Source organism: Suncus etruscus, chromosome 2, assembly GCF_024139225.1.
Source record: "Suncus etruscus isolate mSunEtr1 chromosome 2, mSunEtr1.pri.cur, whole genome shotgun sequence".
Classification (NCBI taxonomy): Eukaryota; Metazoa; Chordata; class Mammalia; order Eulipotyphla; family Soricidae; genus Suncus; species Suncus etruscus.
This window is the reverse complement of record NC_064849.1, coordinates 56969344-56993132: the sequence shown is the minus strand read 5'-3', so window position 1 is coordinate 56993132 and position 23789 is coordinate 56969344. Positions and strand designations below refer to the sequence as shown.

Here is a 23789-nt window from a genome sequence, read left to right as displayed (position 1 = left end):
AGACTTCAAAAAGCACAGAGCCACTTTCCAAATTTTTGTGGACCCCTTTTCCTTTAATGTGCAAGATGCCCCTCCTGTGCTTCAAATGGAGCTCAATGACCTGCAAGGCAACTCTGATCTCAAAGCCAAGTTCAGGGAGATTAGTGCAAAAGCAGACATGCCTGGGCAATTTTTGAGAGAATTGCCCCCCAACCTTCCCTGAGCTTTTCCAAATGTTCAAGCGCACCATGTACCTTTTTGGGAGCACATATTTGTGTGAAAGGTTTTTCTCTACATTGAACTTCAATAAGTCAAAGTACAGGTCTAGACTTAATGACGATCATCTTCAAGCCATACTGAGGGTCTCAACTGCTTCCTCTCTAAAGCCAAATGTGGTTCAGATTTGTGAGAAGAAGCGCTGTCAAGTCTCTGGCAGCAAGGAATAGGCAAAAGATGCCATGTTCAGAAGAACTGTTCATGATCTTCACTCAGTGTTCTATTCATGTTCAGAAGAAATAATTAAAACTGTTAATAATGACGTTTGAGGACATTTTTTATTTTGTGAAATCCCTTATGTGGCCCTGCCTCACCCTGACTGCCTCCCGTGGCCTCCAGGTAAATTGAGTTTGAGACCCCTGGTTTAAAGAGTTGCTTATAATAGTTATTTCTGACATTCAATATTCCAACACCATTTTCATTACCAGGATATTCCCTTGTTTCCCAATGTCCCTGAAGCCTGCCCCTTGTCAGGTATGAATAGATTACTTTACACTGCTCAGTACAACTAAATGGTAAGGGAAAACAAAAAACATTTCATTAAAAGAAAATTTGTGAAAATTGTCATATCTCACAATGGGGTAATTATGTCATTGTCTGAAGATTTACTAAAGCTTTTTATTGCTAGTTGAGCATTCTGTTGTTGGTTTTATTTGTTGTGCTTTTGTGGCTTTTATTATAATTTCACATTTAATTTGTTTTCCTACTGGGAATTCAGTATTAAAAATATGGGGGAGTCACATGGCCATATAAGCAGCTGCACCATCCAGGACTTAGAGGATCTGTGGAGCTGGGCTTATTTAATAAGCTCATATGTAAAACCCACCTTTCCAGCTTCATCTTCCCTTCTCTTGCATATATATTCCTCACCCATATTGGCCTTCTAGTTTTTTGAAGGAGGCATGTGCTTCCTCCTTCTGTTTTGAACACTCCCCCCCCCCCTTTTTTTTTAACCTCCTTAGTCTTTAACCTTTAGGTTATTTTCTTAAAGAAATTGTCTTTTCTCACCACGGTTTGGACATAGGATCTGTGCAAAAACCAAGATTTCTAATTACAAAAGCCTCACTGTGACAACCGTGATTGTGATCTCTTCCTGAGACCATGAAGAAAGACTTTAGTATTAGACAACTTAGTATGCCTGGAGCCCGTAGTTGGTCTTATTACAGGATGCTTCATGAGTAGGAACACCCTGTTATTTTAGGTTTTTCTAATTTCCCAAGAGTTTGCTGCTCCTATTTAAAAAAATACTGCCCCCACATCCTTTTAAATTTTTTTATTTATATCTTCTTGATAGGGTCTCCCACCTTTTTCACTGAACCTAGAGACATGAAAAACTTTGTTTTGCCTCATTTGTCTACATTTTTCTACAAATTGCGAAAAGAAAAAAAAAGTGGATAGGACCCAGGGGCCAAGTCCTCTTAGATGCATTGGATGGGAGTGGGAGGGAGGAAAGGAAGGTCAGAACTAAATACCCAAGCTAAAGTCAAGAACAATAGAATCAAGAGATCAAACTACAACAATCTAAGCATAAAATAGGCCTGTTACACTGGCAGATTAGGGGTTAAGGGTAGAGGTATGGGATGCATGCTGGGAACCTTTGTTGAGTGAGGTCAACACTGGTGATGGGAATGGCCCTAATTCACTTTCACTATATGCCTAAAATACAACTATGAAGGACATGTAATGTGCAATGGTATCAATAAGAATATTTTTTTAAATAAAAAGAGAGAAAAAGAATAAGAAATCGTCTTTGCTTCCCAGTACAGATAGAATTCTCTCTTCTCTACAATCTTAATGTACTTTGCTTCCAGAGATGCTATTTCATTTTATGAGTTACACTACCATTTGTTCAATGCCTTTATCTAGTTACAGTGCCAAACAGTATTCTAAGTGGAGGGTGGGAGGTAAATATTTATCTTGTTTTGTTTACTACTATATGCTATTCCTTGGGTTTAGTTGGCATATAGGAGCTCATTAATTATTGAGTTTAGTAATATTTTTTTCTGTAAGATTTATATAGCCTGCATGAAAATGTGTCTAATACTGATGATTAGTTAATTACACAAATTCTAAGTGCATTCTTGTTCAATGCCTCTGTGTCTTGGGATATCTAAGAGATTTCAAAATAGGAGTGCTTTTCTGATTTTCTCTAGCTTGCCATAAATCTTCACTAGATTATTGCATTACCTCAGTATTTTTCTTTTTCCTGTTTCTTGAATCATTTTTATGTTTGAGTAGAAAGCTGTACAGTCAGGTGATATTTCACATTTAACATAAATGGCAGTAAAACCATCCAAGCAATGAAATTGTTATAAACAAATGAATGGTGAATAAACAAATAAGTGTTTTGATATTAAGCTCTGTTGTCTTCTTGCATTCTGAAGATGGTACTGGATTACCAAGACACAGTACGATTTATTTTTTGTGATATCTCACATCAACAAAAGGGCATATGCTAGATGCTTGAATCCTTAGCTACAAATTTATATCCCTCACCATTTGTCTTCATATATAGGAAACTTTAGTCTTTTTAAAGTTGCCTTTTTTCAGAAAGAACAACAAAAATAATATCCCTCTTGTCTTTTTTCTGGGGGGGGGGGGGTCACACTCAGCAGCGCTCAAGGGTTACTCCTAGCTCTATACTCAGAAATCGCTCCTGGCAGGCTCGGGGGACCATATGGGATGCCGGGATTCAAACCAAAGTCCAGTATGCAAGACAAACACCTTATCTCCATGTATCTCTCCGGCCCCTCCCTCTTGTCTTTATTACATTGTAGACTTTCAGTACTACTCTCTATAGTAGTAGTAGTAGTAGTAGTAGTAGTAGTAGTAGTAGTAGTAGCTCCTAATGAAGCTATTTCTTATAATACTTGTTGGAGGAATTGATTGGATTATACAGATATTGTTATCTCTAAGCCTCTGAGTGTTGTATTTCTCATTTTTATTCTAAAAAGTTTACAACCATAACAGAGTTTAAAGATAATATAATAATATATAAATAAAATATAAATAAGAATTACATTTATACAGCCTCTATTCAACAATTATTGGCAGAGTAACTGTTTTGTGCGAAAAATTAAGGAAACTCATTGAGACCATTGTGAATTACAAGTCCTTTATAGTTGTATTTCAGGCATATAGTGACAGTGAATTAGGGTCATTCCCACCACTAATGTTGACCTCCCTCCACTAAAGTTCCCAGCAGCACCCCATACCTCCACCCTTAGCCCGCTGACCTACCAGTATAACAGGTCCGTTTTAAGTTTAGATTGTTATACTTTGGGTCTCTTGATTCTATTGTTGTTGACTTTGGCTAGGGTATTTAGTTCTGACCTTTATTTGTTTTCCATCCAGTGGAACGGAGATCACTTGGCTCCTGGTCCTCGTCCACTTTTTCAAAAAGGTGGACACTTTCTATAGGATTTAAATTTTTTTGTCTTAATAGTAACATTTTGATAAAAGCTCAGTTTCATTCTTTTACTAGGTATGTTCATTTTCTCAACTATTAAATAAAATTGATAGAATATTCATCTTCAAGGTTCTTGCCAGTGTCTGGCATAATACATACTCAGTGTATGTTATCTTATTACTTGTTAAACTAATCATTTCCCACTTTTTCCAAATTGCTGTCATAGCTGAATTTCTTAAAAAAGAGATGCTTAGTTGTATAGCACTACTTCCTTAATATCCTCTTTTTAACTTTAAGAACTTATATGGTTGGGCCAGTAAGATAGCTCAGGTGGTGGAGGAGAGGCTCTTGCTGTGAAGTCATAACTCTGATCCTTGCTAGCCCATGAGCACTATTAGGTGTGTCCCCAATTTAAAAAACAACAACATTTTTTTGTAGTTTTCTATTTATTAAAGTAGTTTCAAACATGTGAATGGCATTTAACACCTTAATATCAAACCTTCATTTTTCTTTACAAACTAGCTTCTGTCCTGTCTCCTTAATGTTGTTGCCCAAATAGGCCAGCAGGCATATTTTACTATCTTTACTTCTTTCTTCTGCCTACTTTCTTCTGTTGGCTTCAACCTTAAGAAACAGTTCCCTCTGAGAAACCCAGAGATTCCTCAGATTTGTGAATTATTTTATCCTTATAATTATCTCATTAGCAATTATAATGTTATTAATTACTTGTCTTTTTCTCCTATTTGTGTGTTCATTGAGAGCAGAGACAATATCTTACTTATTTAACATTTCTAGGGTTGTGTCCTGAACTTGCCTTGCAGTTATGAGACCTTGAGTTTAGTCCCCAGCACCATATAAGGAAAAAAGAAAACATTCATTTGATATTTATAACCTCAAGAAGGACTCCTCCCGTTTTTTGCTTGTTTGATTTTTGCCCCATTTTATTTTTTTTCTTTCCTTCAAACAGAACCACATAACTTGAACCATCTTGTTCTGCCTCACAAATTGAGGGGGAAATAATCGAGGGTACCAAGACCAAACAGTCATATGAACATTGAGTAGAAATAAAAAATGATCAGACTTAAAACACCAAATCCAAAGTCAACAACAACAGACTTGATACTCAGTCTACAACAAGCTAGATAAACACAGTGGGGACCAATTATACTAGCAACCTGGGGCAAAGGTGGGGGATATGGGATGCATGCTGGGAACAGAGATGGAAGGAGGACAGCATTGGTGGTGGGAATGACCCTGATTCAATGTCACTATGTACCTAAAATATTACTGTGAAAGATTTGTAACTTGGTTAAAATAAAAATTATTATAAAAAACGTTAATAATTCTATCACTAGGACCCATTTGACACTTGGTAAAATTGCTGAAATAACGGATTAAAGTTTGATTTGACCTTTTTTAATTTCAGTTTATTTTCCCCATTACAGGTTTTGGGCCTTGTCCAAAATATGAGTGTTTTCCAATGTCCAAAATGTCAACATAAAACTCATATTTTTGGTGCTGATGGTGCAAGGAAACTAGCGCAGACCCTTGATCTTGATATTCTAGGTAAGGATATACCAGATACTTTGTTTAAAAAAATGGCAGAGGGGCAAATACGTAAGTATGTGGTGATAAATATTGTCTCAGAAAGTGATGAACTGGGGCAGGAGAGATTGCACAGTGATATGGCGTTTTTCTTGCTCACAGCTGACATGGGATGAACCTAGATTCGATTCTTAGCATCCCATATGGTCCCTGGAGCAATTTCTGAATGCAGAGACGAGAATAACTCATGAGCACTGCTGGGTATGACCCAAAATCAAAATTAAAAAAAAAAAGTGATGAACTGATTTTTGACTGTTTTAAGTTGAGATAGCACAGTTCTGTGTGCTAATCTTCTTCTGACTTTTGGACTTCTTTTCTAGAAGATTTTTTTTTGGGGGGGGGGCCACACCTGGTGACACTCAGGGGTTACTCCTGGCTATGCACTCAGAAATTGCTCCTGGCTTGGGGGACCCTATGGGATGCCAGGGAATCGAACTGCAGTGCGTTCTAGTTTAGCGCATGCAAGGCAAACACCCTACTGCTTACGCTACTGCTCTGGCCCCTCTAGAAGAATTTTTAAATTGGAGACTTGTTCTTCCCATATGAATAACTTCTACTGTTTATTTTAAAACTGCCTACAACTTAAATTCAAAAGGATAGTTCTTTACTCTGATCCTATGAATTGAAGCCTGTATTTTAAATAATCAAAATCATATTATTTGCTAACACATCTCTTAGTATAAAATACCTTATAAAAGTACTTTTTTCAATAGAGCCTAAGAATAGTACAGGAGTTATGGCACTTGGCTTACACATAGTTGACCTGTTTGATCTCTGCACTGCATACACTCCCCCTAGCATACCTACCAGGCATGATCCCTGAACACAAATCGAGGAATAAACTCTGAGTACCACTGGGTGTGGCCCTCAAGCAGACAAAACACACAACAAAATTCTGTTCAATATATTGAAGTAATAACCTTTGAAAGTTCTTGGTGCGTGCATAAAAATACTTTCCTGATCAGTTTTTAAAGATTATAATTACTTTTTTAATATATGCCATGTCTATAATTAAGGCACTTAAAATTATATCCACTATTTATATTATTAAATTAAAGAAGTAATGTTATAAGCATACTAAAATCATGTGTATATGAGCAAAATGGGTTTTCCAATAGAGGTATGATTTTTTTTTAAAAAATCAACAAACAATTTAATGGACTGTTTAGAAAGCTTTTTTGATATTCTGCTTAGGAATGTTTCTGTTCTGGGTTAAGACAGATAAATATTATATGTTGAATAAGGAAGACAGAATGAATTCTTAGTTTTGTAGTTAACATTAAGATCCCTTAGAGATCAAGAAATTTCAAAACAGTCTTATAATTAAGTTTCTAAAAGTTCATGTTAAATGTTTTGTTGATGTTATGCATTTGCACTACAGCAGCCACCACAATGCCAGGTGAATAGTAATGACATTTTAATACATTGCTGTGATTAGAGCCATTAATTATTTTCTGCAACTGTTTTTATTTAACTAACTTAGAAATCTTAATTTCCAAAATCTGCATAATAACATAATAGATTGGCATTCACTCATATAATAAAGTCAATGTATAATTATAATTCCATTATTGAATTTTGCTGGAACTATTACAATTATGTAATTTATAAATGGGTAAAACAACTGTATAGGTTTGATTTTAAAATTTGAAACATCTCTTAGAGAAAGTTTCACATGTGGAAGTTATATTTGAACTAAAAGCTCACAAAAAATATATTAGAAGCACTGATTACTGGTCAGTAATAGTGTAATGTTAGCTGTGTCTAACAGTGTTATGGGGGAATTAAAACAAAGTTTGAGTTCAAAACATGTGTGGCCTTCAAGTTCATTCATGGCATCCTAAAGGAATCACCCAGAAACTCTCGAGCATTGAACTCCAGCAGTAAGAGGTTGAATGTGGAAATGAGGATTTGAAGTCAGGTGAAGGATTCTCCCAGCTATGATCTCCTGGCTGATTAACTTCCCAGAAACCCTTATTAGTTCTTTACTGATTCCCTAGCTGCCTTTAATTTATTCTCCTCCATCTGATCTTTTAAATGATTATTTGGTAAAATGGCTGCTTAGAACTTTATATTTACCTACAGTAACAGTCATAAGTGTAGAAGTTAAGGTCTCAGGTCATTTCATAGAAATGTAGATTACACTTATTAGCTATTAATTAATTCAGATATTAATGAATACATTTATAATTCATTTGCTATTAATTATTAATTGACTATTGTTAATTAATAATTAGTTGATTATATTAATTTGTAGAATAAATGTACACATCTGTATTATATGTTTTCACTGTCTTTAAACCTCAGAGGCCAAGAATTCTGATTAAGGGCTTCTCCTCACCCACTCTCTATGTCCTTTCTCCTTCCCATCCTTGACTGCGCACAACTGCTAGTTCACTCTTTCTCATACCTCTATTTTCTAACAAGATTTTCTTCTTTCTTGGTCTACTCTTTTGTGCCTATAGATAGAACTCTGAGATTTTGACGTAGAGAAAAAAAGATAGGTAGTTTTCCATAGGAGTTTTTACCACCACCACCACCATCACCATCACCATCACCACCACCACCACCATCTCCTTCCATTTTAGTTAATATCAAAGATTTCAGGATTCTTTGTTATAATGACACTTCACAACTCAAGTTAAAGATCTCAATGGCTTTTAAAATATTTTCTATAGCATATTTTCCCCTACTGTTCCTTTTTATAGCCTCCGACAATTTTATGTAGATCTATTAATAGGCATCAGAGTTGCTGAGAAGCTACTCTTGAAATAACTACTGAAATATTCATAGATCTTGTCATTTGACCATTGAACACTGGCAAGGAAAGGTTTAAAGAATTAATTATAATCTCAAAATTGGCTGACAAGAGAAATAGGAAAAGTTCTTTGTACTTTTTAGTATTAGTTGTGAACATGCTTATATTTTATAACATGTGCCTTGTGCAATTTTGACGTTTTCTGGTGTGGTGCTGGCATAGTATGTTAAAGCACAAACATATTTCCATAATTTTTTCTGGATATGAAGTGATTCTAAGAATACTAAGAACTAAGACATTCGTCTCTTCTACTTTTCTTGTGAAGATTTCACTTACTGGATTTAAATATTTCTTTTAAAAGACTTTATTTATTATAGAGTGATAGAAAGAATCTACTGGGTGATGGATCAGAGCATCATTTTCCCTCTAAATTCTACCCTGTAATCAGTATGGAACCTAGGAGATAGCTTAATGATGTAGAGCAACGATATTGCAAATAGAAGACTGCAAGTTCAATCCTTGGTGCTCTCACATGTGTCTAGCACCCCTGGTAGCACTGCTGTTTCTGAGGCTCAACACTAAAAGTGACTTCCAACTGCACACTGCAGTGTCTAGAGCACTGCAACTAAAGGAGTGCAGTCCTCAGAGAGCACTACTGCCCCCAAGCAGCTCCACACCCTGATGCGTAACCTCTGGTGAGCATTACAAGTTAAGTGTGTAATCACCAGAGTTAGCTGATGTGTCACCTCAGCTACTGTATTGAAAACAAAGGGGTTAAGTGGGGGAAGAATATACAAATAAACAGATTAGTTAACCTCTGTAACCTCAAGTCTATACATTAGAAAGTCTAGCTCTATACTGAGATCTCATCAGACACCCAAGGTACACATAGTTATATATAGATAAATATGTAATCAAAGAAATAAGTGCACAGTAAACAAGTATAAAGTGGATGTAACAGGTTTTCCCTACTTTTCAGCTGTTCTCTTAACTCACACAGTGCCAACAATGGGAGGTTACATTGTATCTTTTAAAAAAAAACTACTTTGTCTACCCATCTTTTCATTTTTAATTTCTTCTAATTATGTGGTACAAATTAGATATTACAGAGAAAAATAATTTACAAATGTCTTCTAAGCCATTTCTTGCTGGAAGACTCCAACATAAAATAAATCAAAGGCCTTATTCCTTGATTAGTTATCACATAATTTTTATATATACATATAAAATCACTCTACTACCCTCCAAGGGAATACTTTACCCATAATTTCATTTGAAATTCCTCTTTAAGAGATTTAGACATTTGAAGATAGTCATAACTCGTTGGTTTTTATTGATTTAGTTTAGATTTTGTTTCTTTGTGAAATTCAAGTAATGAAATTCTGAATGCCTATATAAACTTTTGTAGTACTAATAGATATCTAAATTTTTTAGGAGATATTCCATTACATCTAAATATAAGAGAAGCTTCAGATGCAGGTCATCCCATTGTTTTTTCACAGCCTGAAAGTGAGGAGGTGAGTTATATTTTTAAATATACATTTATAGGAATATAACATATATTAGATATATATTATATAACTTTTTAAAAAATTTTTATTGTGGTCAAAGTGAATTACAGATTTTTCACAGTAATATTTAAGGCACATAGTGACAGTGAATAAGGGGGCATTCTCACCACCAGTGTTGTTCTCCCTCCACCACTGTTCCCAGCATGCATCCCACATCTCTCTCCTTTACGTCCATAATACTAGTGCAAACTATTCCCCACTTGTACAGCTTATTGTAGATTGGGTATCAATTCTGTTGTTGTTGACTTTGGATTTGGTATTCAAGTTTGGTCATTTTTTATTTTCACCAAATGAACATATGACTCTTTGGTCTTGGTATCGTCCATTTTTTCCCCTCAAATTATGGTCAAGGTGATTACAGTAATGTGGTTCTATTGGAAATATCAGAAAAGATATGGGAGAAGAAAAGAAAGGAAAAAAAAGGGCAAACAAAAGGAGAAAAACTAGGAGGATCCCATCTAGGTGTTATAAATATCCATTTAGAAGAAGGAAGGAAAAAAATAAGAAAAATGTAACAAAAAAATAAAAACAAAAACAAAAAACAATAAGGGAGTAACAACAAAAGTACAAAAAGCATAAAAAAAGAATAAACCAAAAACCAAAACCATCAGCTACAAAAAAAAAGACCAGCAACTTCTTATAAAAGAGTTGTGTTTCTTCTTTTGTTGTTATTGTTGTTGTTGTTTTTGGATAGGCATGGTAAATATTGGGAAAATTAGAACAGGAATTCCCTTGGCCTAAGAGATACAAGGTTTCTCCACCCTTGAAGCATACAGCCATGGGAACAACTACAGGCTCCATACTCACTCATTTACACACCCCAAGGTCTTTTTATAGTGCCAGGAAATTTTCCACTCAGATGTGGATGATGATATCCCGCCTCTGTAGCTGGAGATCCTATTATTTGCGTAGGTCAGAGGGTGAAGGATAGGAGAGAGATTTTCTTTATGGTTCTAGGAGTTTGGTTTCATCACTGTTGTTGTAATCAGTCTTCTGTAATTAGTGTCTTGGTTTTTGTTCAGATCCTAGGACAGAGCCTAGGGTATAGTCTTTCAGCATGGTCCCATAATTTTCTGCTCAGTCACAGTTGTCAAAGTCAGACCTCTGGAATTAGAGATCTTGGTTTTTGAACGTATCATAGGCCGAGGCCTAGGCTAGGAACTTCCTTATTGGTCCCTCAATAATTCTGTCCAGACCATGTTTGTCAAAGTTAGTCTTTTGGAGATAGTGATTTTGGTTTTTGCTTAGGGCAAAGGATGACATATCTTCTGATTGCATCATACCGTTAGTTGATGAGATAGAGCAGCACTCTCTCAAGTTGTTGCCATTTCCTCATGTCATGATGTCATGTTAAAATTGGTGCAAGTTGGTGCCAGGACGGCATTCGGAGTTTCCTGGTGCTGTTGCTGAGACTTGTGTCGGTTCCACGTATGGGATCTGGGGTTCTGGATTGGACAGTTGCTGTCCAATCACATGGAGTCTGAGTTGGGTCCACATGACACATGCTCAGTGTGGGAGGTGACCCTGTATTATAAAATGTATAGGCTCTTCCCTCTAAAGATACCCATGACATTCTTCAAAGAAGTGGATCAAACACTTCTGAAATTCATTTGGAACAATAAATACCCATGAATAGCTAAAGCAATCCTTGGGAAAAGGATTATGGGAGGCATTACTTTCCCCAATTTTAAACTGTATTACAAAGCAATAATTATCAATACAGCATGGTATTGTAATAACAACAGACGCTTAGATCAGTGGAATAGGCTTGAGTACTCAGAGAATGTTTCCCAGACATACAGTCACCTAGTTTTTTATGAAGGGGCAAGAAATCCTAAATGGATAAAGGAAAGCCTTTTCAACAAGTGGTGTTGGCACAGCTGGTTAACCACTTGAAAAAAGCGAACTCAGACCCCCAGCTAACACCATGTATGAAGGTAAAATCCAAATGGATTAAAGACCTTGATATCAAACCTAAACCATAAGTATATAGAACAGCATGTAGGTAAAACACTCCATGACATTGAAATTAAAGGCATCTTTAAGGAGGAAACAGTACTCTCCAAACAAGTGGAAGCATAGATATACAGATTGGAATATATTAAGCTGAGAAGCTTCTGCATCTCAAAGAAAACAGTGCCCAGGATACAAGAGCCACCCACTGAATGGGAGAAACTATTCACTCAATACCCATCAAATAAGGGGCTAATATCCAAAATATACAAGGCACTGACAGAACTTTACAAGAAAAAAAAATCTAATCCCATCAAAAAATGGGGAGAAGAAATGAACAGACACTTTGTCAAAGAAGAAATACAAATGGCCAAAAGACACATGAAAAAATGCTCCACATCATTAATCATCAGGGAGATGCCAATAAAAAGGAACTATGAGGTACCATCTCACGCCACAGAGATTGGCGCACATCACAAAGAATGAGAACAAGCAGTGCTGGCTGATGTGCAGAGAGAAAGGAACTCTTATTGACTGCTGGTGGGAATGTCTTCTTGTCCAATCTTTATGGAAAGCATATGGAGATTCCTCAAAAAACAGGAAATCGAGCTACCATATGATCTAGCTATACCACTCCTAGGAATATACCCTAGGAACACAAAAATACAATACAAAAATTCCTTCCTCACACCTATATTCATTGCAGCACTATTTATAATAGCCAGACTCTGGAAACAACCAAGATGCCCTTCAACCGATGAATGGCTAAAGAAACTGTGGTATATATACACAATGGAATATTATGCAGCTGTCAGGAGAGATGAAGTCTTGAAATTTTCCTATACATGGATGTACATGGATACTATTATGCTGAGTGAAATAAGTCAGGGAGAGAGAGAGAGAGAGAGAGAGAGAGAGAGAGAGACAGACGCAGAATAGTCTCACTCATCTATGAGTTTAAAAAAAATAAAAGACATTTTTGCAATAATTCTCAGAGACAAAAGAGATGAGTGCTGGAAGGTCCAGCTCATAACATGAAGCTCACCACAAGGAGTGGTGAGTGCAGTTAGAGAAATAACTACTCTGATAACTACCATAACAGTGTGAATGAATGAGGGAAGTAGAAAACCCGTCTTGAGTACAGGCGGGGATAGAGGGGAAGAAGAATATTTGGATATTGATGATGGAAATGTTGCACTGGTGAAGGGGGGGTGGTGGTTTTCTTTACATGACTGAAACCCAACTACAATCATATTTGTTTTTTTTTTTTTTTTTTTGGTTTTTGGGCCACACCCGGCAGAGCTTAGGGGTTATTCCTGGCTATCTGCTCAGAAATAGCTCCTAGCAGGCACGGAGGACCATACGGGACACCAGGATTCGAACCAACCACCTTTGGTCCTGGATCGGCTGCTTGCAAAGCAAACACCACTGTGCTATCTCTCCGGGCCCTACAATCATATTTGTAATCAAGGTGTTTAAATAAAGATATTAATAAAAAAAGAAATTATAGAAGTTGAGATATTTAAAAAAATTATGGGTTCTTATCCCTAGTAGATAAGAGCTTGTTTCTGTGCATAACATTTCCCTTTATTGAGAGTGCCTATGCAAAAAGGGATGGTGACATTATATTGCTGGTGGATTTGGAGGTAAAAATGACAGTCTGCACAATCTCTGTGCCCTGGTTTCAACCCAAACTTTTATCCCAGGCAAGACTTTTCTTGTAGTTTTTTATACCAAGCAGAACCAAAACAGGTGAGGTTGGAGAGAGAAAAAGAAAAAATAATTATATCTATATCTATCTAATAGAAAAAAATAATTAAAATACATTGAAAAAAGGCATTGAAAAAATGATGTTTATGAGACTAACTTACTTTTGGGAATAAACAGACTAAGAGGTATTATTATAGAGGTATTAAACACATAAAGGAAATAAAGACTTCCTCATTGAGTCTTGAGATATTCTTGTCAGGGGGAGGTGTAGAATTCAGAGCATTTTTCATCACACATCATGTCTTGTTGGACTTGCAAAATTATTTGTAGCCATGAGGGAAGTGTCCTTGGGATAGGGTCTTTCTGGGGCTGAATCAGTAGCATGCAACAGTCCACGATTAGGAGGGTAAGAAGAAGGGCCATGAAGTCTAGATCAGCAGGTGTGTTGGTTGTAATTTCTTGCTGAGGCATGTGATGTAGGGCTGGGAGGGTGTCCTTTTGGTTTGGGAGCTTGGTTGTGGTATATTGGAGCAGGAAGTTGGTCTTGGTGCCTAATGGGTTAATAACTGAGGGTAAAGAGGGTTAAATAAGGATAAGGGTTAAATAAGATCAGGATTGGATGAAAGTATAGAAGAATTTCTGAAGAGGGTGGAGGGAAAATATAAAAGAGGGGCTATACACATTTTAGGTATGGCTTGTTTATATTTTAGATTTGACACTCAGTGAGGAGGCCACTGTCTACAAACTCATGCCCACATAAAGACAATCATTAGTGTTCTATTCTTAGATTGTTGTTGGAGGCCTGACCTTCATAGGCTGGGTCTGAGCTCGTAAGATTGAGTTAAGAAAATATAAATAATTGGTTAAGATATGGTTTAGGAGAGAAAGAAGAGGGAAACAAAAGGTAAGAGAGAAGAGAAAAGAAGAATAAGTAAATACGGTGAAAATAAGTTAAAGAGGATTTGGCCAGTGTGTCAGTATTGGAGGGTTTTCCCCTATCAAGGCTCTTCATCACTGATGGGGGGTGGTCTTTGCTAAATAAAGGTTTCAGAATTATATAGTGGCTAAAGCTTTTTAGGCTAAGCACATTTTTCGCATTGAGAGTACTAAGCAATGTGACAGTGAGGATTATACAATGTGTTTACTCTATGTAATATCATTTGCTGCATCTTAAGTATAGAGGTCTCTTTTTTTAAGGAGCAACTGACAGTGAGAGCTTTTTATTAACATAGATTGAATTGATGAAGAATAAAGGAGAGAGGGAAAAAAGTAGTAGAAGGAAGAAGAGAGAAAATGAAAAGAAAAAAATGAAAGATTAAAGAAAAAAAGGAAATAGAGATTTGCCAAAACATGTTCCTTGAGTGGGACCTGTAGCATAAGTGGTGCGCCATTGACTGTTCCAGTGGTCTATATGATCATATGCTTTGGGTCCTAATAGAAGACATAAATAAAAGGAAGTAGGTAAATTAGAGTATTTTATAAAGACATTGACATAATGGGCACTGTATATGGTATCCAGTATGATTGAATGTCTAGGTTTAAAATTAGGGTGCCCACCCTTTCTTTCCAAGGCTCCCTGTGGACAAAGAAGCTGAGGAGTTATTTTATACTTGGTAAAATTTAGGCATTAAAGCATAGTGTTAGTAATCACTACAGTGGGAGTCCAGGCTTCCAGTTATATTCTGCACCTGGTTCAATGGATAAATACATTAGGATGTTATTATAGACCTTTGTGGTTAGAGGTTGATTGCATACCTGTTCATTCAAAACTGCTATTTTCATCATTGCTGGTTTCTTAGATTATAATGGGTAATCGCATCTTTGTGTTGCCCCATTCCACTTTATTTGAACACTTCTCATTATACTTCATTATATCCTGGCACCTACAGTGTTTGGTGTTTTTACCCTTTTGATCATGGATTACTATATATAGATGTGGTATATATTCTAAACACCTCAAAAAGTGCTATCATTCTGTATTTATCCTTCTTCTGGCTTACTTTGTTTAAGATAATAATTTCAAGATCTATCCATTTTGCTGCAAAATCCATGATTGTATCATTTCTAACTGCTATGTAGTATTCCATTGTGTATAAATACCACATCTTCATGATTCATTCATCTGTTGTTGGGCATCGAGGTTGGTTCCAATTCTTGGCTATTGTGCTGAGTACTGTGATAAATAGTGAAGTGCATATATACTTTGGGATGAATATTCTTCTGTCTTGGGGGTAGATACCCCAGGAGTGTGATTGCTGGATCATATAGCAGCTCAATTCTGAGTTTACTAAGCACCCTTCATACTGATATTCATAGGGGTTGGACCAGGCAGCATTCCCACCAGCAGTGGATGAGAGTTCCTTTCTTACCACATCCATGCCAACCGAGATTGGTTCCATTATTTTTGATTTGTGCTTTCCTTGGTACCTTGTTGATGTCTTGATTTGGATTTCTCTAATGATGAGTGATGGTAAACATGTTTTCATGTTTCTCTTGGCCATCTGTTGGTCTTTCTTGGAAAGTGTCTATTCATTTCTTCTCTCCATTTTTCTATGGCTTTTTGTGAGCTTTTGTGGAGCTCACTTTTCGAGTAGATATCAATCCTTTATCTGATGTGTCAAATGTGAAAATTTTTCCCATTCTGTTAGCTGTCTTTTATTTTTAGCCAGTGTTTCTTTTGCCATACAGAAACTCCTTAGTTTCATGTAATCCCATTTATTTAAGTTTGATGCTATTACTCTTGCCATTGGCATTCCATCAAAGAATTTTTAATATATAGATCTTGGAGTGTTCTTCCTATTTTTTCTTCAATTAACTATAGATTCGGGTCTGATTTCCAGGTCTTTAATCCATTTTGAGTTGATTTTTGTGTAGGGTGTGAGGTATGGATTAATCTTTAGTTTCTTACAGGTGGTTACCCAGTTATTCCAAACCATTTGTTGAAGAAACTGTCTTTGTTCAATTTCAGGTTCTTGGATCCTTTGTCAAATATCATTTGACCATATATTTGGGGATATATCTCTCGATATTCTGTTCTAACCCACTGTTCTGATACTTTGTCCCAGTACCATGCTGTTTTGATGACTATGGCTTTATAATAAAGCTTCAGGTTAGGTAAAGAAATGCCACCCAGTTTCTTGTTTTTTAGTGTGGATTTGGCTAACCTAGGTCTTTTGTGATTCTAGATGAACTTTATAATTGATTGTTCTAGTTCCTTAAAAAATGATGTCTGAATTTGGATAGGGATTGCATTGAATCTACATTGTAATTTAGATAAGATAGTCACTTTGATTATGTTGATTCTTCTTATTCATGAGCAGGGGATATTCTTCCATTTCCGTAGGTCCTCTTCAATTTCTTTCTGAAGTGTTTTGAAGTTTTCATGGTATCGGTCTTTCACTTCTCTTGTCAGTTTGATTCCCAGGTACTTGATATTTTTAGATACTATTTTAAATGGGATCGACTCCTTAATGTCTTTCTCTTCTACTTCGTTATGCAATTGTTTTTTGTGTATTGATTTTGTAGCCAGCCACTTTGCTATATTGGCTTATTGTTTCTAGGAATTTTACTGTGGACTCTTTAGGGTTTTCTGAGCAGAAGAGCAACCACACCTGTAAAAAATCTGTGAGAGGTTAATAATAAAGACCCAAGGCAGCGTCTCACTGTTCAAGGGTGTCTTTATTGGCTACAGCTCCTTCTTATATAGTGAAGGAGAAGGGGGCAGTACAAAGGTGATGTCAGTCATACTTTTGGCGCGAAGGCCCATACAAGGCAAGGATATATTTCAGGTTTCAAGGAACAAAGAAAGTTAATCATTCTCTAAATAAGGAAGTGGGCAGTGGGCTAGGGGGGCTGGATGACCTTCAAGCTATGATGAACGTGCTGTTTCCATGGAAATTTCTAGTGACCTTCCAGCTGCATTCCTAATTGCTTGACTATCAGGAGGTGGTGCAAGATGTGCTTGCCTCAGTGATCTTGAACAGACAATGTAGCATATACACAATAATGAATGTCTTGTTAACTCAGGGATATGGTTAAGGGAGTAAGGCCTCTTTTCTGGGAATGGTACCGGGCCGTGTTGCTCTCCTCTGGGCTACAAGATTAATTATCTCCTGCAGCTGCACATTCCTTTCTCTTTGGCCCAAGAACTTACAGCAAGACTGCATGTAGCTTTTAGGTGAAAGGCTGGATTATGGCAGAAAGAACAGCAAAATGGCCTCAAACAAGTCACAGTCCCCAACAGTTTTCTATGTATATCATCATATCACCTGCAAATAGAGATAGTTTGACTTCATCTTTCCCTATCTGAATTCCTTGAATTCCCTTCTCTTGTCTGATAAATATTGCTAGTACTTCTAAAACTATGTTGAATAAGAGTGGAGAAAGTGGACAGCCTTGCCTAGTTCCTGACCTTAGTGGAAATGTTTTCAGTTTTTCACCATTAAGGATAATGTTGGCTGTGGGCTCTTTATAGATAGCTGTAACTATCTTGAGGAAGGCTCCTTCTAACCCTATTTTGCTGAGTGTTTTTAGCATGAATGGGTGTTGGATTTAGTCAAACACCTTCTCTGTGTCGATTGATATGATCATGTGTTTTTTTGTCTTCTTGTTGATGTGATGTTGATTGATGTGATGTGATGTTGATTGATTTGTGTATGTTGAACCATCCTTGCATTCCTGGGATGAAACCCACTTGGTCATACTGTATAATCTTTTTGATGTATTGTTGGATTCAGTTTGCTAAGATTTTGTTGAGGATGTTTGCATCTATGTTCATTAGTGAGATTGGTCTGTAGTTTTCTTTCTTGGAGGTGTCTTTGCCATCCTTGGGAATGAGTGTGATATTCGCCTCATAAGTTAGGAAGGATTCCTGTCTTTTCAATGTTTTGGAAAAGTCTGAGGATCAGTGCTTGTAAGTCTTTTTGGAATTTTTGATAGAATTCACCTGTAAAATCATCTGGACCTAGATTTTTGTTCTTGGGGAGTTTCTTAATTACTGTTTAATTTTCCTCAGATGTGATTGGACTTTTAGGCCTTCTACATCCTCTTTATCCAGTCTTGGAAGATGATATTTTTCCAGAAATCTATCAATTTCTTCAGGGTTCTCTAGCCTAACAGTTGTTCATAGTATGCCCTCATGATGTATTGGATCTCTTTGGGTTCTGTTGTAATCTCTTCCCCTTTCATTTGTAATCCTATTTATTTGGGTGTTTTCACTCTTTTTTTTGTGTGTGTGTGAGTCTTGCCAGTGGTTTATGTATCTTGTTTATTCTTTCAAAAAAAAAAACAACTCTTGGTCTCGTTGATTTTTTTCTATTGTTTACTTTGTTTCTGTGCTGTTTATTTCTGCCCTGTTTTTTTGTTTTTTGTTTTTCGGCCACACCTGTCGTTGCTCAGGAGTTACTCCTGGCTGTCTGCTCAGAAATAGCTCCTGGCAGGCACGGGGGACCATGTGGGACACCGGGATCGAACCAACCACCTTTGATCCTGGATCATCTGCCCTGGTTTTTATTATTCCTTTTCTTCTGGCTGTGTTTGGGTTTCTTTGTTGTTGTTTTTCCAGATCCTTAAGATGTCCTCGTAAACTGTTGATTTTGTTCTTTTCTTCTCTCCTTACATAGGCCTGTATTGCTATGAGTTTCCCTCTAATTGCTGCTTTTGCTGTGTCCCACAGATTTTGACAATTTGTCTCTTCATTGTCATTTGTCTCAAAGAATCTTTTTATTTCTTCCTTGATTTCTCTTTGATTCAGCTGTTGTTAAGTAGCATGTTTTTTAATCTTCAGGTGTTGGATTTTCTCCACAATTTTTTTTTACAATCAATCTTGATTTCTGTTGCATAATGATCTGATGGGGTGCTTCTAATAATCCTTATGTTTGTGACTTTATGCAAGTTAGATTTATATTCTAAGGCATGGGCTATTCTAGAAAAGTTTCCATGTGGACTTTAAAAGAGTGTATATTCTGCTCTCTTGGTGTGGAGAGCCCTGTATAGGTCCATTAGTCCTATTTCCTCTAATTTCTCATTTAGGACTCTTATGTCTTTGCTAGCTTTCTGCATGGAGGATCTGTCTAGTGGTGATAGTGGAATATTGAAATACCTACTACTATCACATTTTCTTCCATATGTTTTTCTAGATTTGTGAGCAAATGCCTTATATACTTTGCTGGCTCTTCAGTTGGCACATAGATATTGATCAGAGTTAGTATCTCTTGGTTTAATGTTCCCCTTATCAGTAAGTAGTGACCCTCTTGGTCTCTGGACACTTTCTTGAGGTTGAATGCAATTTGTTCTGATATAAAAATGGCTGTCCCGGCTTTTTCTTGTTTTGTTTTCCACAGGCTTGTATAATTGATTTCTATCCTTTAATTCTAAGCCTGTGCCTATCCTGTTCTTTTAGGTGTGTTTCTTGGAGGCAGCAGATACCTAGTTTTTGTTTTCTGATCCACCCCTCTACTCTGTGTCTTTTAATGGGGGAATTTAACCCATTGACATTTAAGGAGATTACCGCCAGAGAGGGCTGTTGTGCCCTGTATTGAGTAACGTGGTTGTTGTTACAATCCAAGGTTTGAATTGTGTAGTACATCTTTGAGTAGTTCATTTAGAGATGGTTTGGTTAGCGGAACTAGTGTGAGTTCTTTTTTGTCTAAGAATGTTTTTAGTTCTCCTTCCCATTTGAATGAGAGTTTTGCCGGGTAGTGTACTCTAGGTTGGAAGTTTTTTTCATTCAGTAGTTTAAATATGTCACTCCACTGTCTTCTTGCTTGGATTGTTTCAAATGGGAGATTTGGTTTGATTCTTTTGTCCCTTTCTTTGTATTTGAGGGTTTTTCTCTCTCCTATTGCTTTAAAGAATTTATCTTTCTCTTTGTTTTTTGCCAGTTGGATTACTATATGTCTTGTGTTAGTCTGTTAGGGTCTATTTTATCAGGGACTCTTTTTTGCTTCCTGGATTTGTACAGGTGTCTCTTTCCAGAGGGTGGGAAAATTCTCTGCTATTAATTCCCTCACTACTTGTTCTTCTCCTTTCCCTTTTTCCTCTCCTTCTGGTATTCCTACAATTTAATTTGTAGGTTATTTCTTTCATCTTTGTTTATTACGTTTCTTCCAATGTTTAGTCTCTTGCTTTCTTACTGACTTCTTTGTCATTTTTGTTTTGTAGTCGTTCCTCAAATTTCTCTATGTGTTCTTCTGTGTAATTCTGCTATAATGGCTTGTTACCATGTTTTTTATTTCCCTTAATTCTAATTGTATCAGTTTTTTCATCTTTTGTAAAAGTTCTTCTTTGAGTTGGCTGAATTATTCATCTATAGATTTCTTAATCTCACAGGCTAGTGATTCCTTGATTTCCATTGCTAGGTCACTCATTGTTGCTTTGAGGTTCTCATCTATTGGGCTCTTGCATTTTGGTGGACTTGGAAACTTGATAGGATTTCTCTCCATTTCTCCAGTTGCTAGTGTCTTCCTTAGTTTATCATATTTCTTTGCATCTGGTGGTTTTGAGTGTTAAGTTTTCTGCTTGTTTAATAAAGTATTCTGCTGTACTGGTTGTATTAGAGGTGCTTGAAGGTATATTCTATTTAGTGTTTATTTTTCCTTAGCCAGGTGATTTGTCTAAGTATATTAGGGATACTACAAGCTGCTTCAGTGTTTTGCTATCCTGTTTTATGGGCTGTGAATTATCTGAAAAAAAAAAATTGAGTGTTAAATCTGAGCTGACTGGACCTTTGTGGTGTAAGTTAGACTACCTGATGTGTTCGCATGATTCACAATTTGGGGGAAGGGGGTGGGCAGTTCTCAAACCTGCCCAAATGTCCCAGGCCAAGTTGCACGCCTTTCCCAGTCCGTCGGGGAAGGGGTCGGTTTCAAACCTGCCCAAAGGTTCCCAGACCAATTTGCACACGTTTCCTGGTTCTGTGAAGGAGCTGGACAGTCTCAAACCTGCCCAAAAGGTCCCAGGCCAAGTTGCGGCACTTCCCGGTCTGGCGGGAGGGCGGGGGTGGTGGGGGGCGGAGAATGAGTATCAGACCTGCCCATAGGTCTGGGGCCAAGGTGCACATGTTTTCCATCTGGTGGAGGGAGGTGGGCAGTCTCAAACCTGCACAAACGATCCCAGGCCAAGATGTGGCAGTTCCTGGTCCTGTAAGGGGGGTGTGCACGGTCTCTATATAAATTTTACGCATATACAAGAAAATTAAAATTATCTAACAATGCATATATAAAAGCAAAATTACTTCTTTTATCTAAGGTATTATAAATTAATTATACAGTACACATATTAGTCCTATTATCAACTAAAGTTCAACTGCAGTCAATCATCAACTACCAAGATACTTCATGGAAAATGGTAACCGTGAGAATTTCTCACAGTCTATATTCCTGATGAGAAATATCTAACTGCCTAAGGTTATTGTATATAAAGATAGAAGTTCAAATTGTTGGGAGAAGGGAGTGTAATGTAACACACAGTATGCCATTATCCATAGGGCTTTTATTGCATTTGCTTTAATAAACATAATTGGGGAGGTGAGGTGGAAAAACTAATAGCCAATAAAATTAATTTTATAATTAATAGACTTTCAAGATTTGTTTCTTTATGACTTTAAAGATGAAATCTAACTAATAAAAATGAAATAAATTACAAATAGCACTTATATTTAGGAAAGTTAGAAACTAAATCATGTATTGATTTAGATTTGATATATATATATATTTTTTTTTGCTCCTTTGCTGAGTCCCAGTCTCCTAATAGTTACTTAGCTACACACATACACACAGAGACACACATACACAGACTCTCTCTCTCTCTCACACATACACACACACACACACACACATACATACACACACACACACACACCTTATCAACTATGTTATTGATTTGCCTACCCATAATTTCTACTCCTTTTATTATAGCTTTCTTTTTCTGAACTAATTTTTTTTGGTGTTTGGGAGCTTTTGCAAGTGCTTTTACCTAGTCCTTTGCTCATGAATCACTGCTAGCAATATTCAAGGAACCATATGTGGTGCTGAGGATTGAACCAGGGTTGGCTGCAGCAAGGCAAGCGCCTAAACTCCTGTATTATCTGTTGAGTTTTCTTCCTTTTCTCCTGTACAATTTGGAAAATAAAGAACTAGTTTTGGTTAATTGTGAAAGTTAGAAAGAAGTTTTGGATAAATAAGGTAAATTTATTTTGAGTTCTCTTTTGGGGTCCCAGAGATCTGTTTCCTGATCTAACGGAACAGTATTTATGGCACAGGGGATTTAGTTGCTAGGAATATAATTTTTGAATAAACAGAATGAATTTATCTTTTTCCTCCTTTCTTTGCATTTTTTTTTTTTGGTTTTTGGGCCACACCCGGCGGTGCTCAGGGGTTCCTCCTGGCTGTCTGCTCAGAAATAGCTCCTGGCAGGCACGGGGGACCATATGGGACACCAGGATTTGAACCAACCACCTTTGGTCCTGGATCGGCTGCTTGCAAGGCAAACGCCGCTGTGCTATCTCTCCGGGCCCCTTTCTTTGCATTTTTGATACTAAATATCTGCTAAAAGTGAAGACCAGGAAGATAGTACAAGACTTAATAAACTTGCCTTTCATGATGTTGGCCCTGGTTTAATCTCAAGTACCACTTGTAGACCTTCAAATACCACCTGGTTATTCCTGAACATAGAACATGGAATGGACATTGAGCATAGCTGGGTGTGCTCCATCCCCATTCCCAAATGAATGAGCAAACAAAAGTATTAAATATGAATAATGGTCTGTAAGAAGTAACTAGGTCTTGGATTGGGTCCTGGGTTAATACTTAGCATCATGCAGGCAATTAGGTGATACTGTCAACCCCACTGTCTGGGAAACCCAACAAGGGAAAAATAATTTTAAAATGTTTTTAAAAGTTAAAAAAAATGTAGGCTTGGGGTAGTGACTGGGACCATAACAGAAGTGCTTGAGAAAGATTCAGGGAGCCATATGGGATGTCACGAATTAAACGGGTCAGCCTCATGCAAGACAAATGACCTGAAACTGCTACACTATCACTGTGGCCCAAAAATATAGACATTTTATTGTGATTCATTATGAGTAAGTGTAATTGCTTATTGTGAAGTGTATGGCTTAATGGTACAACATAGACTTTCCACACCTGAGGCCCTCAGTTCAGTCCCTGGCACCTCTACCACCTCCACCACCACCACCAACAACAACAAAATGAAATGAATTGCTTACCTATTTTATTTCAACTATGGATTTAGATTTTAAAAATATCTAAATGTAGGGGCCAGCATGGTGGTGCAAGTGGTAAGGCATCTGCCTTGCCCACGCTAGCCTAGGACAAACCACAGTTTGATCCCCCAGCATCCCATATGGTTACCTTCCCCCCAAGCCAGGAGTGATTTCTGAGCACATAGCCAGGAGTCACCCCTGAGCATCACCAGGTGTGACCCAAAACCTGTGTGTGTGTGTGTGTGTGTGTGTGTGTGTGTGTGTGTGTGTGTAGCTTCTTTGAGATACTGAGATTATACACAGCAA

The 23789-nt window shown here is 37.1% G+C and overlaps 1 protein-coding gene across 1 annotated transcript in view; it reads left to right on the top strand.

Moving 5' to 3' along the window:
* The window catches only part of NUBPL (NUBP iron-sulfur cluster assembly factor, mitochondrial), a 227027-nt gene that overhangs the window by 198890 nt on the left and 4348 nt on the right, over positions 1-23789 (top strand). The window contains exons 9-10 of the mRNA XM_049766761.1: positions 5110-5230; positions 9462-9544. Coding sequence (XP_049622718.1) covers positions 5110-5230; positions 9462-9544 — 204 coding nt within the window. The remainder of the gene's footprint in view (positions 1-5109; positions 5231-9461; positions 9545-23789) is intronic.